Here is a 15,985-nt window from a genome sequence, read left to right as displayed (position 1 = left end):
TATTTCCTATTTGTTTGCTGCCACCTCATCTGGCGCCTCATTGCATAGGTACCTACTGACAGGCAGGGCAGCTGGTTTTTCTGGTTCAGCTTGCCCAGCCCATCAGGGTCTATCTGAGGTTAGAGATGTACTTGGGAATTTTCTTTTCCTGTAAATGAGCACCCGGAGGACTGACCTCACACTTTGGCGGAGGCGGCTCAGCAAATTGTGGCGTGCTGATGCCAGCCCTGTAGTTGCCTGCGGCAATCAGCGAACTCCCAAGCTCCGGTCCTAGGAAAGGGTTGCTAGCTCCTCATAGACTTTTCAGAGACTCTCAAAGACCCCTGGAATCACGGAGAGGATGGCTTCCTAGGCCTAAAGCTGGCCACGGTGACAGCTCCTTTCAACACCCAGTATCTCATCTTCAGCTGTAGTGGCTGCGCGAGGCATCTACACTGTGCTCGGCGCGCAGAGCTAGCTTGAAACAGGTTCACGTGGTCACTTGGCCTGAAAGCGCCTCCCCATAGGTTTTCCCAATCTGGGACACAGAGCCAAACAGAGCTGAGCGGCCGCCACCTCTCCCTTCCCATCCCGCCGTCCGCGCGCGCGCGCGTTAGGACCCAGCGGGGTAGCCTCGGGACCCTGGAGTGGGCGTGAAATCCATTGTGACGTCACGGGGCGGGGCTTTCTCTGGCTGGGACTGAGGGACAGAAGGACCGACTGGCGCGGCGTGGCTGGTAAGGGACGCGGTTTCGCCTCACTTTGGTTGCTCTTTGCTTTTGGGAGGAATCTCCCAGTGGAACTTGAGGACTCGGGGCCTGGTTGCTTTGCTTCCCGCTGGGCCACGCGTCCACCCCTCCCCCTTTTAGCTGAACCCGTTTTGGGGCGGTGTCACCCCCCGCGGCTATCGTTCTGGGGCGGTACACCCCTTCCTTCCCCTAACCCGGCGGGGTGCACTCCTCCCTGCTCCTGGGCGGCCGGCAGAGGGCCAGGCGCGCATCTCCCGCTCCCGAGCCTTCCCAGGAGCAGGACGGGTGTCCGGCGCTGCCTCTGAGGGGGAAGCCCCGCCGTGCGCCCCGGGGGAGCTTGGGCGCTCCGCTCTCCCAGGCCCTACCTAGACTCCAGGTCGGCACAGGTGCGTCCAGGTCCAGCTCCTGTCAGTGCTTTTACTCTGTTCCCCCTTCCAGATCGGGATGGTGGCTGACTGCGCAGGATAGCGGCGGCCATGTGGAGGTGACAGTCAGCTTGCGGACTCGGAGAGAGCAAAGGAGCTTGGACCAGGTGGACGGCGTTGGCTGGCAGCTCGGCCTCGGTGTTGGCGATGGAAGCGGAAGGCTTGGGTTGGCTTCTGGTCCCGCTGCACCAGCTGGTGTCCTGGGTGGCCGCTGGGGCCATGGTCTTCGGAGGGGTGGTACCTTACATCCCCCAGTACAGGGACATCCGGAGGACTCAGAATGCTGACGGTTTCTCCACCCACGTGTGCCTAGTGCTACTGGTGGCCAATATTTTACGGATACTCTTCTGGTAAGTTCAGGACTTTCCTACCTGGGACTGCCTGCTGGAGAAATGGTTTTCTTTGTTCTTGGAGGTTTCAGGGGGCAGCGAGTGGGCTGCCTACTTTTCCTGAAAGATCTCCGGAAGAGCAGGCGCTCATTCTTCAATGGTTTTCGCGTAGCCTGAGTTATTACTGAACTTATTAGGATGCGTCATTTCCAGGAAGATGTCAGGGCTGGGGCAGAGAGTCAAATATAATCTCCAGATCTGCTCGCTCATTTACTGTGTCCTTACTTTGAAACATCCTGGGGCCTCTCTGTGGGCACAGTTCCTGGATCCCCGCCTTTCTTTCTAGTGTGTGGAGTGTGGCGCCAGGGTGAGAAAATAATATAGTGAGTTAGTTAGCAGGAGAGTTTTCCTGGCGTGCTTGTCGGGAGGAGAGCCTGCTGCTGTCTTTTTCCTCCGACTTTGTTTTGAGACAAGGTTTCTCTAGGTAGCTGTGGCTGTCCTGGAGCTCACTTTGTGGACCAAGCTGGCCTGGAACTCACAGAGATCCACCTGCCTTTGTTTTCTGAGAGCTGGCTTTGAAGGCTTGTGCCACTGTTGCCCAGCTTCTTCCGACTTCTTAGGAAGTCAGAGTTTTCCCTGTAATCCTTGGGTAGAGTCTGTTTTCTAACTCTTCTTGGGTCAACTTCCTCTCATTTTCATTTGCATTCTGCTGAGGAAGTTGAAATTAATTTTAACAGTTGTTGAAACCATACATACTTGAGGTTTTTGCTATTGTTTTGAGACAGGGTTTCACTATGTAGCTCTAGCTTGTCCTGGAGCTCACGCTTTAGGCCAACTTGGCTTCAAATTCCAAGATCCTCCGGCCTCTGCCTCCTGAGTGCTACTAGGATTAAAGGCAGGTGCCACCACAGCCATTCCTTACATACTTGAGAGGAAATAAAAGTCTCTTCACTGCATGCTAAGATAAAAAGTGTCTGTAACTTTCCTTCTGGCCAGTCCTCATGGGAAGGCTATTCATGCAGTCCTCATGAAAGTAGCTGCCTGCAGAAGCCAGGGAGAAAGAATCCAGAGAGCTGGTGGCAGAGTTATTTGCTTTTGACTTTTGTTTACTGTTGGAAATGGCCTGAGTTTTTGTTAACTAGTGCTAAAATCAGTTTGATTAATGGGTGAGTGAGATGGCTCAGTAGGTAAAGGGGCTTACAGCCATCCCTGAGTTCAGTCTCTTATGGTAGAAGGAGAGAATCAACTCCTGCTAGGTGTTTTCTGACCTCCACACATGCACCATGACACATGTGCTTACACACATAAAGAAATAAATGTAGTAAATCTACACTAAATAGAACACACCTACTTGTACAGGTCACTGAGCTTTGTCAAGGGTGTTCACCCTGAATTTATGACTAGGCAGTTCTCTAGGCACTTTTGCACTCTGTCCCAGCACTGGACCCCCCTGTGTCGAGTGGAATAAGATGACCATTGTTGGAGCATTAGAGGGTGCCACCTTCCTGTTTGCTTTGGGCCGGGCACCTTCTAAGGAAAGTCATTAAGTTCCTACTTTTGTTTAAGAAAAAACAAAAACAAAAACAAACCAAAAAACCTGGGAAATTGCATTTCGAGGATTCCTTCCTCTTGCTTTCCCCTGGGCGGAGGGTGGAATTGCCAGCTGGGTTGTGACTGTGGCTGGGTGCAGGGAAGTAGCCTTAATTAAATCTAACCTTGAATGGAAGCAGATCCTTCAGTATAACCATGCTCATACTGTTGCACAGGATGGAGCCTTGATTTCAGGCAGGCTGCTCAATGTAGCCCAGCTGCACTGTTTAATTTATGTAGGGACAGGATACCCACTCTTATTAGGGTTGAGGAATACATCCAAGGACTGCCTGAGGTCAGACTACTGACCTGGTTTGGAGAAATCAGAAGTGAGGCCATTTTCCTTGTGTGTACTAGAGGGTAGGGACACTGGGACTGGTCTCCTTGCTTTTGTGCTGGGGCCTCTGAGAAGATCTCGAAAACTTTTCATCGTGGAGTCTGGGTTGCCTTCTGTGGATGCCAAACCTTGTCCACAAATGGCCTCTTCAGCAGAACTCATATACCTGGGCCTCCTGGGGCTCCTGTGGGCACTGTACACAGGGCCTCAGTTTCCCAGTGCCTTCTAGAAGACTGTGAGGAAGGGAGGAGTGGATGGTCCTGGCCTTTCTGAGTGCTTCCATCTAGGAAGTATCCTTCCAGATCCTTAGAGGATGAAAGCCAGAAGTCTGGACAGTGTCTGAGACACTGCTGCCCATCTGTGGAGACCCTCATGAGACAAGGTGATGTGATGGTCCTTGTGTGCTCCTCCACAGAGCTTTCTGTAGCCCTGGTCTTGGCATCCCTCTTAAGGTTTCACAAGTCAGCATCCTCTCAGACTTCACACAGCCAAAGGCTGTAGTGTCTGTGCTTCAGTGGCAGCAATGACTGGCACATATACTCCTTCTCCATCTACACAGCTCCCTCAGGGAGGGGAGCAAGTCCTGGTTGTGGCAGGCTCCAGATTAGATGGGAATCCCTCAAACCATGAAAGGGAGAGACTTAGAACCCTCAGTACTTCTCCAGTGCTAACTGCAACATGGGCCTCAGAGCTTAGAGGTTTGGTGCAGGTTTCCTTTTTTTCGCTTTCAGGCTGGACAGTCCTGCAGGAAGAGACTGTGCAAACCTAGGGAATCTGGAACTTGTGAAACGCTCATGCCCTTATTTCTTACAGTCCTCATCATGTTACAGAACTCGCCTTTAGCTGGCTGTGCTTAGTGAACTGTGGGTTACAGGATTTTGCATTTTTGATGTTAGAAGCTGGGGCCTCGTGATCCTTTATCTAGTGTTTGCAGGCCCAGATAGGTGAGAGAAGTGAGTAGTGCCCAGGTTCTACTTGAGCAAAGGTTCTCCACCCAGTCCTGGGAGATATGAGGATGCTGACACTCAGTTCTCCCACTGCTGGCAGCAGGTTTGGCTGTGAGTGTGAAACACTGTATCTGAGAGGCAGTAACATTCTGCTACTATGGTGATAAGTTTCCTTTGATATGTAACTAAGTGATATGTAACCTCCTCCGTAAGGGTTTTTCTGTTACTTTGGGACTTGGAGAAGTTGTCCACAGAACCAGTTGCTGCACTTGGTCAATCTTGTGCATCCCACTCCAGCACATCTCCCATGATGAGTACCATTTCATTCCTATGAGAGTCCTTAGACACACCATCCATTGTGGTGGCAATTGCCACTTATCCTCAGAACAGTTCTGCTAACCCACAGTCTTGAGCAGGAGAGGAACAACACCCCCCCAAACACACACACACACACACACACACACACACACACACACACACGATCTCAGGATATAGTTGCATTCTCAGTTGTAGACCGTGTCCATTAGTTTGCTAAGAAATGACACTTTAAAAAAAAATCTTTAAAATTTGATTATGTTAAACTTTGCTTCCTGTTTATTTTGTTCTTTATGCCTTTTGGGGTTGTGCTTTTAGAAGGTTTGTGTCCTGTTTCAGCTGCCTTTCCGTAAATAAAGCCAGCCAACCAAATCCTCAGTTTGGCTTGCCACCCCACAGTAGACTAAGACTTGCCCTCATTGCAGAGGAGAGCCTCCCTTGTGGACCAGCTGTGCTGGCTGTGCTCACCTGGGCAGTAGCATACCCCATGGGGATGTTGAGAATGTCCTGAGCTCTCCGAAGGCCCTCAAGCCGGTTGGGATTCTCTCTGACCGGGAATTGTTTGTAGACATAACTTCCAGGAACTAAAGGTAGCTTGCAGGTCAGTTAAAGGTTTGGTGTGGTGTACCCCATGATGGAATGAGCAGGTCTGGCAGACCCACTCCTTAAGGCACAAGCAAGGCTGTCGGCCCCCTCCAGGTGGTTTTTCACCAATGCTGTTACAGTGGAGTTTTGTGAAATACTTGTATAACTTATTGTCAGGCCTGGATTGGAATTTTCCAGGCTAGCTATGACTTACAATCCTCCCATTTCACTTTCCCAAGTGTGGGCCTCTAGGAGTGGACCGCACACGTGGCATGGTAAATACTACCTGGTTTTCATTTGCAGATTGGTTTTTAGCAAGTTCTGGTGTAGTAATAACCACACAAATGCTATGATAGAGTGTGTCCCTGGGTAGGTTTGGTGCTGGCTAGGATCAGCAAGATCCACCCCCCCCACCCCCATCCTTCCTGTTTATGGGCAGAGCTTCCCTTCTCAGCCCTGGAGGTAACTCATGACCCAAGAGACCAGTGTAGTGATGGGCTGCAGACATGGAGGGCAAGGTTAGAGCTGTGACTTGGTCTCACAGGCTTCAGGGGGTACAACTGGCAGGCTGCTGTGTAGAATCTCTTGAATTTTGTATGCTAACCCCCTAATTAGAAAGTCTTGGAAATAACTTTCAGGCCAAACAAACTGCTGAGGCCAGTTCTAGCCTGCATTTGTGCTTTACCGTGGTGGGGATAAGGCTGTGTCAGGACCTGCCTTTGGAGATGTGCTGTGTCTGTATGTCATAGCCTGGTGGTATTCTGCTCTGCCAAGGGTGTGATCCCCAGACCTTGCTGGTTGCTGAATTGCAGTTCTGCCCTCCAAAGCTTATGGCCCAGTTGATGAAATATTCAATAGTAGTGGGAGCCACTGGAGTGGCTGGAGGAGGGGTAGCAAGGGAGGGAGCGCAGGGAGGCCATGCAGGGAGGCCTGGGGTGGAAGAAGCATCTTTGGTTGGGAGAGCCCTGGCTGCCTTCTCTTGTTAGTGGAAAATAGAAATGGAAATTTGGCACCAGGCTACATGCCTTCCACAGGCAAAGCAGAGCTACTGTGGTCTAGGAACAGTGTCTTGCCTGGTTAAGGCTAGACTTTGACCGGAGGGTAGGATCCTCTCAGGCCAATATGTGGCCCTTATGGAGTGTGTGACTAGGCCACAGAGTCCACGGAGGGGGGAGATGTGGGCATGGTGTTCCAGGTCCCTTGCTGAGTCTGACCTGGGTCCCTTGGCCCTTCCCTATTCCAGCCCAGTCGTACATGGAGACCTTGGAAGACTAGGCAGCAGGTGCCAGGGCTGGGCTGTGTGCACACCGCTCTCCCCTGGACTTCATTTCCATTCGCAGCCCAGGCCCTGGTTGAGGGGAGGCTGTGGGCGTCCTGGCTGGGCTGGCGTCTGTTTCGGTCCGATGCAGGCTCTCTTTCCTCTCCTAGGTTTGGAAGGCACTTTGAGTCCCCGCTCCTATGGCAGAGCATCGTCATGATCCTCACCATGCTGCTGATGCTGAAGCTCTGCACCGAGGTCCGCGTGGCCAATGAGCTCAACGTCAAACGTCGCTCCTTCACAGGTGGGTGTAGCATCCTGGAGAAAGACTTTTGTAGTCAACAGTCAGAACTTAGCTCCTGTGAAGCCAAAACAAATAAAACCACCTGAGTGTTAGCTAGGCAGCCTTTGTTTCACCAAAGGCCAGTTATCTGTAAAGTGTTGTATTGTTTTCCATATTGTAAAAGACTGAACAACACAGCACAGTTTGAAACAATTCTGGTAAGAGTTTCTCTCCTGGAACCTGGGCATGGTTTCCTGGCACTTTTGCTCACATCCTGACTGAGTCTTGTCACAGAAGAACTGGAGAAGGCAGAGTCGTTTGTGTGTGACTGCCAGGTGAACCAAGCCTGTCAGTGTGCCTGTTAGCATGTCTCTCACGCGCAGTCACCCATCTGAGGTATAACACACCCCGGGTCTGTATGTCCTGTGGTCTGAGGAGTTGGGTAGGACCATCACCTGCTGAGCACAAGCCACTCCTTAATAAATCACTAATTAAGAGACTGTCCTACAGCTGGATCTTCTGGAGGCATTTTCTCAGTTAAGGTTCCCTCCTTTCAAATAACTCTTGCTTGTGTCAAGTTGACATAAAAGTAGCCAGGACAGGTGTCCTATATTTCACATCATCGTATTCCCTTGAGGCAGGGTCTCTCTGTGAATGTAGTGCTCACCATTTTTCAGCAAGGCTGGCATATCTGTAGCAACTGTGTGTGTGTGTGTGTGTGTGTGTGTGTGTGTGTGTGTGTGCGCGCGTGTGTGCGTGTGTGTGCTGGAGAACAGACCTCAGGTTCTCATACTTGCCTAGCGAGGGCTTGTACCCGCTGAGACATCTTCCCAACCCTATGAAGACACTTTTATGTTGAGACAGAGTATGTAGTCTTGGCTGCTCGGGAACTCCCTGTGTAGACCAGGCTGGCCATGAACTCACAGAGATCCTTCTGCTTCTGCCTTCCAAGGAAGAGTGAGGACATTATTAAATAGTTGTAACAATGTTCTCATAAAAAAAAAGCTTAATATTATACCTTTAATTTTAAGGGTAACTATTTTCCAGTTAAGATTAAAAACAAGACAAAAAAAGCGAATGAAAAAAGCTGGACATGATGGCTCATGCCCTCGACATGCCTCAAATATGCCTTGAATATGTCTTGAAACCCAGCACTTGGGAGGCTAAATCAGGTAAATCTCTGAGTTCAAGGTCAGCCTGGTCTACATAGCAAAGTGCAGGCCAGCCAAGGCTACCCAGTGAGACTCCTTTATCAAAAAATAAATAAAATAAAATAGAAGGAAAGAGAACGATCTAAAACTGTTGTCTTGTTATAAAGAACATGCGGAGTATATTCTCAAAGTAGACTTTGAGGAAAACAAAGTAAAATAGACCCTTGTGACTATTTTGATACATTTTTCCATTATTTTTAATAGTCAGTGGCTTATCACAAAATTTGTGTAATTTCTAAAATTAGAATCAAACTTAAAATTTGCATATATTCCATGAGACTTTGTTCCAATCTCCCTGTGCTCACTTAGACTGAGGGGCTCTAAGTACTGAATCTGGGGGAGGTGGAGTGTGGATGGCTCCATGGGACTATGTGATGTCGCTTTCTGCCAGGCAGGTGCTCTGTCCCTCTGGAGCCCGTGGATAACGGGCACGTCCTGTGAGTGCTGGGTGAGTTTTGGTTTTCAGTTTTAGTTTCTCATACATGGAATCACTAAGGAAGAGCATTTGTGATTGCGCCTACACCATGAACCTACCCTGATCCCTTATGTGGGCCTATATCCTGATCCCACCCTGACCTTTGACCCCTGCTAGGTCTGTTCATACTTGACAGGTGCTCTACCGTTAAACGGCTTCCCAGCACAGTCCAGCACGTTTCAAGGCAGACCCCAGGTATCATTGCATTTGTAGATGGTTCAGATGTATCTCTAGAGCAGTGGTTCTGCACACGTGGCTTGTGACCCTGTTGGGGGTTGAACAACCCTTTCACAAGGGTCACCTAAGACCATCAGAAAACACAGATATTTATATCTCAATTCATAACAGTAGTGAAGTTATAGTTATGAATAGCAACAAAATAATTTCGTGGTTGGTGGTGGTCACCACAACGCGAGGAACTGTGTAAAGGGTCGCAGCCTTAGGAAGGTTGAGAACTGCTCTGGAGGTGATGTAGGAAACACAGCCAAAAAGAACCTCCGTGCCATCCATACAGGTGCACAATTCCATATGGTCAAAGTTTGTGTGGAAGTTTCTGGTGGTTTGTTTTGACATTCGGCTTCTTGGTCCCCTTGAGTCAGAGTCTGAGCACAAGCATACCGTGAGGGCTAGCGTTCTTTCTTGCTCAGTGGTCGGGCTCATGTGTCTTTCTCTTCTTTTTAATATTAACTACTCTTGATCTAGATCCCTTCCCCAACCCCCTTCTCCCTGTTCTGGCCACCGTGGACTGCGGCTTATTTATCTGTTGCCGCCCAACTCCGTGTGGCCCTCTGGCACTCTGCAGCAGCAGCAGGCCAGAGCTGCAGACTCCCGAGGGCCTCCAGGAGACCCTGTGGACGACACATCAGTAGCCATCCACAGCAGGTGATGCCTCTCTGCCCTTTTTGCCCTGGCAGAGGTTTTTAAAGGTAGCTGGATCCAGAGGTTGATTGGCTCCATGCCCACTCACTGAGTTACCAGGGCTTTGATTTGTGGAGGAAATGGAGGCCTCCATCTGCTTTTATATCTGACTTCCTAGAAGCTGCAGCGATGGCTCTACATGACATTGAGGGATGAACTCCAGTATGGTTGGCGGCATGATGTGTCCCCTTTGGTGCTTTTACTGTCCTTGCTGGTGCCCACTAGGTCTTTGGACCCTTGCTCCATCTCTGCAGGATGCTCCCCATCATCTCCCACTCTAGAACTCAGTGGATCATGTCTTAGCAGAGTGCTGGATCTCGCTGGCACAGGCCGTGGCTGCCACCTGGCCTTTTTCAGTGGGCTGAGGTGGTTTTTGGAAGTGGAGCCCCTCCTCACTGTGCACGTTCTTCCTGCAGAGCCCTCGTGGCGAGACCAGCTGAGCTTCAAACACGGCTCAGCTCTTCCACCACCTGTGTCCTAACCATGTCTCTCAGGGACCCAAAGTATTATGGGATGTGTGCCATAGCCCACGCTGCTTTCATAAGTGAGAATAATGAGGCCAGAAATGTGGTTGCTAGAACAGTGGGTAGACTGGAGGATTATGCACTCAGGGTTGAGTGGTCTGAGGCCATGTTCTGGCAGAGATGCGCCTCAGTATCACCATGAGTGGTGCCTTTTCCCAGATGCGCTACCAGCTGGATATGCGTGTTCATTTGAGTCTCTTTGTTTCTAGTTTACGTCTGTTTGTATTTATTTTTTTTTAATTTAAATTTTGGTTTACAGGGTTTTGTCTTTTTTTGTTTGTTTGTTTTGTTTTGTTTTGTTTTTTATTTTTGTTTTTCATATTTTCTCTTAGTAGTTATTTGACAAAACTGCCTCAGAGACTGGGTGGTCAAATAGAGCTGACATATGTCTCAACTCTTAGTGCTCAGAGCTCCAGGTTGGGGCTTTCTAGGGTCGAAGGGTGATATCTATTTACAGGTTTCTTCCACTGGGATGAAAATGTTTTAAGTCAGTGGTCATAGTGATTGGCTACCATCTGTGAGTGTGCAAGAGCCACTGAGCTGTAACCTTACAAGGTCCATTTTTATGGAGTGTAGCTTACAACTTTGGTGCTTTTGCAAGGGCTTTGGCTGCTGCTATAAGCTACTGCAGGGAGCTGTATTGGGCCTGCATCCCACCCCAGTTTCTAAGCATGACTCACCTTGGTTTCATCTCCTGAGCTGCCTTCTCTGTCAGTCCCACCTGCAGCCATTGTCCGCAGCCTGTCATGCACATGCCAACCCAGGTGGTCCTGCTGTGCAGACCTGCCTTCCTGAGCCTTGGGGAGGAGGGCACACCTCTATCAAATTCTTCAGAACTCCCACAGGAACCCCAGGCCTCAATTCAGGTTACCCTAAAACCAAGGCTGGGAGAGAAGAACCTGGGCTGTGTCTTTCCTGCAGTTGAGCCTTGGAAGCCATGTAGCATCACACACACACACACACACACACACACACACACACACACACAATCTCTCAAGGATAGGACATCATTCATACTTGTAATGAGGAGCATCCAGCCATTTCTGGGGCCACATCCAGATCCCCAGTGCCCAACAGAGAACGGATCAAATCTGTAGAGAAGTGATGGTTGCGAATGTCTCATGTATTTCTCAGCTCCGGACTTTCTCCTGTCTGCCCTATACACAGCAGTTTTCAACTCTAAGCCTGTCTGGCTGTGAAAACAGGAGACCCCAGGAGCTTCAGATGCCTAGGGCCGTTACATGTCATGCACAACTCTGTCCTGGGCCACCCCTGGACCTTTGCTCTGCTCACACTTTGTACCTGACTGTTCTAGCATGTACTCTCTCTCCCTTTCTACATTCGTGGATCTTGATCTTTAGCAGACGTGTGAGTAAAATTGGCCTGATTCATACATAACTGGGTGCCCAGGGGCTACATGTGGTGTGGTGCCTGTGGTCTGCAAATCACAGAGTTGGTGACAGGTCCCCACTCTTCCTCTTGCAAGCAGTCACGGGGTCATACTCTGTTACTGCCAGTTGCTTCCATCCACAGAATGCTGGGAGGGACACAGCCTGTGACCTCACTCTGTTTTAACAATTTGAACCCCAGGAAGTGAGAGTCTGCCCGCTGACCCCAGGTGCCCTGGCGTGGAGTGCTCTGGGCTGTTGACCTGGTACAGTGCTAGCAGGGAGGTTAAAGTACAACCTGTTGATTGTTTGTGATGTCCTGCCTGTTCCAGGTGACATGTCTGCTCAGGCAGGCAGAGGGACATTGTCGTGTGTCTCTGCAGCACACCTGTCGCATTTGCTGTTAAACTGGCTGCCCTCTGGCAATGGACCTGTTGTTGTGTGAACTCTAAAGCTATTGAGCCATGCAGCCTGTTAGAACATTTCTGCTCGGGATTAACTGTTCTCAGTCCCAGGCTGCCTGAGCTTTTAGGGACATGAGAATTGGGGCCTGTCCTAATTCAGTTGTCAATGTCATCTGACTGTAGAAATGACGGGAGAATGTGTGGGCCTAAATTTTGGTGGAGAGTTTCACACTTGTACTCCTGTGCACTGTCTCAGCACATTATTACAAGAGGGTAGATGGGAGAACAGTTCAGAAAGTGCATTTTTGAATGCAAGGAAACAAAAATCCTTTCTGCCCTGTTCTTGTTGTTTTGTTGTTGTCATTTGTTTGTTTAAGAAATGCAACAACCCTAGGAAAAACCCACCTACCAGTGTTAAAACCAGTCTGTTTTTGTCTCCTCTCTTTGTTTTGTTTTGTTTTCTTCTCTCTTTTTAAATGTAGCCACAGACAGTAAGGACGAAGAACTCAAAGTTCCTCCCAGGCGGCCCTACCTGGGTATGTACTGCTGGGACACTGGCTTCATTTCACCCTGCAACCTGTCCTCTGCCAACACTTCATCTGCACCTACCTGTGACCTCACGAGTTGCTTCCCCAAGCATGGCTTGTTCACACTTAGCCCTGAGCCCTGCTTCTGTCAGCCTGGAATAACTAGAACCTGCTGATTTCAAGGGAGGGGTGGACCAAAGGGAAGGAAGAATGGATGCAGAAAATTCAAGATTACACGCTTTAAATTTATAACAAGCTTTGTGATGACGTGCAAAAGAAAGAATTGTCCTCATTCCCTCTTGAGTTGTCCATTGCTACTCTGTAGAAATAACAGTGCCTTTACCCAGTGATCTGTACGGCAGCCTACTGAGCTCTGTCAGCTGTGGCACCATTCATGGAGCTCCTGAGATTGCCCACTTAAAAGGCCACATCACCTGCAAGAGGGGACAGCAGTTTGCCTTCTCCTTCCAGTCTTCCCTGATAACGCTGGCTGGACAGAGACGAGAGAAGACGTGTGCGTTCTGCTCCTGGTGCCCCTGAGGACTTCTGTCTTTTCTCATTCAGTGTGGTGTCATCTTTGTCTTCCTGCAGTCATCTTTAAAGGATGAAGGGAGCCCCTTTCTATTGTGAGCCAGGGGGCTTTGCCTTGTTGTCATGAATGGCCCTGGCCCTGGCCCTGGCTAGGCACTGTGCTCTTTCTATGGAGATGACTGCGTGAGTTCTGCCTTTTGTTCTGTTTTCATGGTGCTTTATGGGGACTGGCTTTTGTGTGTTGAGCTAAAATTCCATTTGATTTTTGTGTCCAGTTACCTCTTAACTAGTGGGCGCCATTAATAATAATATGTTGAAGATCTTTTATGTCCATATTCATTGTTTTGGCCTGGAGTCCTTTGTTCTTGACGGCTTTGATTTTAGTATATACTAAATATAGGGCAGTATTATTGTGAATACTGTGTAATGAAGTAAGTTCTTAAGTGTTTGTGGAAGGTTGTGGTCAGTTCCTCTTTAAAGTTTTGGCTCATTTACCTGGTAAGGTCTGGGATTTTGTTCTAACATTGTCCACCTGTTGCTCTTTGTCCAGCTAGATTCTGTCTCTTCCTTCACCCACCTGGTTCATCTGTACAACAGTTCAGATTCATCCTAACAAACGTTTTTGGTTTTGGGGAAATCATGTTTCTTGGTTGTTGTAATCCTTTTTACTTCCCTGAGCAATTGGTACTGGTCCTTCTTTTATTCTTGACTGACAATTTTAGTCCCATCTCCATCCTTCGTTTTTGTTTCTCTACAAATGTCAATTTTACTGATCTTTTCAAAGAACCAACTTTTGGTTTTGTTGGTTTTTCTGTATCTAGTTTACTTCTACTTTAACTTCCCCGCTCCTTTTTAGTTGGTTGTTTTGTTTTGTGCATGCTTTTGCCACAGTTAGTGCGTTCTTCTGGTTTTTTAACACTTATTGATTTTAGATTTTTTTCCTATTGTACTTTGAAACATGTGTGTTTACAGCCGTGAGTTTACTCTGCGGTGGTGGACTGATCTCCTGGGTGTTTTGAGCTGCTGTGTTTGTTTGTTTTCTGTCTTAAAGTGGTTTTCATTTCCTTCAAAATTTCTTCGACCCGTTTCCCTTTTAAGAATATACTGCAACCTTCACGTTTGTGAATCCCTCAAATGCCTTTGTTGGTTTCTGTAATAATCTGCTGTAACTGTAGAGAATGCTTGCGTTCAGATACTCTGAGGTGAAGCTTGTTCTGGTGCCCCTGCTGTGCATCCCACCAGGAATCTCTGCAGGAACCCGGGCCTCATGCATGGTGCACACTGCCGCCAAGTCTCTCTTGAGACTGGGTTCACCAAGTTGCCTAGGCCGTGAACTGACTCTGCAGCCCAGGTAGGCCTTGAAGGTTTGGCCTTTTGCATCAGCCTCCCAAGCAGCTGGGTAGTTGGCCTGGCCCCAGATCGGGCTTAAAGCTTACTCTAATATTAGCACAGCCTCTGCGGATCACCTGTGGTTATCCTTTGAACAGCAGATGGATGGCAAGTTCAAGGCCATTGCAAGACCTTGTCTCAAAACAAAATGAAAAAACCACAGGACCAGGAAGGTGGTTAAGCTGGTATCAGGTGCTTCCTGTTGAGTCTGGAAACCTGAGTTTGGTCCCTCTAAGAGGTGGAAGGAAAGAATCAGCTCCCATATACTGACTACTGATCCTCACACACACCCCACTGCGCTCACTCACACAATTAAATAAATTTATACTAAAAATATCAAAACAGTTTCTTCCCTATGATCTGACTAATGGCTGATGTGTTTTACTCTACAAATGTCCATCCTTTCTGTTGTTTGTGCATCCCTGCTCTTTCACAGTTTGTAATAATTGAATATTTTAATAGCATGGTGTTTTAATTCCTTTGTGATTTTTATCTATATATTGATAGCTAGTTTTCTTAACAGTTTCTCTGAGACTTACAGATTTTAACTTAGCACAGTCCTTTAAATTTCATTTTGGTGAAATATAGAAATTCCCATGTTAATTCCTCCCTCTCTTTTTTAGTGGTATGAGGACTATATATGCATTTTGCTTATGAGTGTTACAAATCTAATTGTGTGTTTTAATTGGTTCTCTGTATAGATTTTACTCCTTTCAAAGATGAGCAAAGAAAGGAGAAGTTCCACTGTCAACCTTCTTTACAAGTTTTGGCTATCTTTTTTTTTAAGAATTATTTATTTATTTTACATATGTGAGTGCTATAGCTATAGGTCACTTGTATGCCAGAAGAGGGCATCAGATCCCAGTATAGATGGTGTGAGCCACCATGTTTTTGCTAGGAATTGAACTCAGAACCTCTGGAAGAGCAGGCAGTGCTCTTAACCACTGAGCCATCTCTCCAGTCCTTGGCTATCCTCTTTTCTGTCTGTGGATTTGTGCTTATATTCTTGTAGTTTTTGTTTAGTGTGTGTGTGTGTGTGTGTGTGTGTGTGTGTGTGTGTGTGATGTTTTTTCTTGGAACAGGGTTTTCTAATGCAGACCGGGCAGGCCTCAGCCTCCCATCCCACCCTCAGTGCCAGAACTGCAGCTGGCAAACACTACACCCAGCTCACTTGTATCTTTTTGGAGTAACCTACATAATTTCTTTTATGTACACACTTCATTGTTCACATGACCTCTGATGTTACTTGATTCCCACATGGAAAACAACAATTTTCCCAGGTTTTGTCTATCTGGGGACTTTGTTTTCTCATGTAAAAAACTTTCTTGGGCGCTGACACCTGGCTGACAGTTGTTTTTCCTTTCTGCACTTTGAATGTCATCCCCTACTGAGTTCCATTGTGTCTGGTGAGAAGGCAGTGGCCTCACCTTACAGGGTTCCCTGTAAGTGGTATTTTTCTTCTGCTGCTCTCAAGATTTTCTTTGTCTCTGACATTTACCATAGCTGGTGAGGTATTGGGATCTGTGTCTCTGTACTTGGATGTCATGTAGTTTCTTGGATTGGCAGGTTTAGAATCTGTGAGTCCTTTTCCTATTCCTTCTTCTCTCTCCTCCTTTTCAGGGTGCCTGCTACACCTCTGCTGCTGTACTTGGAATTGTTTGTTTTTCAGAAGTACTGGTAGTTTTCCTCCTAAAGGCAACATAATCTCTGTGGAAATATTCACTGACCCTTCTATCAGATCAGGTCTCCTGTTGAACCCCAGTATTGAATCTTATTTCAGACACAGCCTGCAGCTGGCTCCTTAATCTCCTAGTTCTCTTG

At 48.0% G+C, this 15,985-nt stretch overlaps 1 protein-coding gene across 6 annotated transcripts in view; it reads left to right on the top strand.

Moving 5' to 3' along the window:
* The first annotated feature begins 561 nt into the window (after positions 1-561).
* Positions 562-15,985, top strand: part of Slc66a2 (solute carrier family 66 member 2) — a 31,773-nt gene continuing 16,349 nt past the window's right edge. For 2 of the 6 annotated variants that reach the window (XR_002476510.2, XM_060376996.1), the window contains exons 1-4: positions 562-716; positions 1,167-1,503; positions 6,685-6,818; positions 12,200-12,253. Coding sequence is in view for 5 of the 6 variants with exons in the window: in XM_060376996.1 (XP_060232979.1) it covers positions 1,301-1,503; positions 6,685-6,818; positions 12,200-12,253 (391 nt within the window). In the remaining variant the exon portion in view is untranslated. The remainder of the gene's footprint in view (positions 717-1,166; positions 1,504-6,684; positions 6,819-12,199; positions 12,254-15,985) is intronic. The other 4 variants (XM_021640045.2, XM_060376997.1, XM_021640043.2 and 1 more) reach the window with 3 other exon arrangements.

Source organism: Meriones unguiculatus, chromosome 2, assembly GCF_030254825.1.
Source record: "Meriones unguiculatus strain TT.TT164.6M chromosome 2, Bangor_MerUng_6.1, whole genome shotgun sequence".
Lineage (NCBI taxonomy): Eukaryota > Metazoa > Chordata > Mammalia > Rodentia > Muridae > Meriones > Meriones unguiculatus.
Note: the sequence above shows the minus strand (reverse complement) of the source record. Positions and strands in the feature narration are given on the sequence as shown.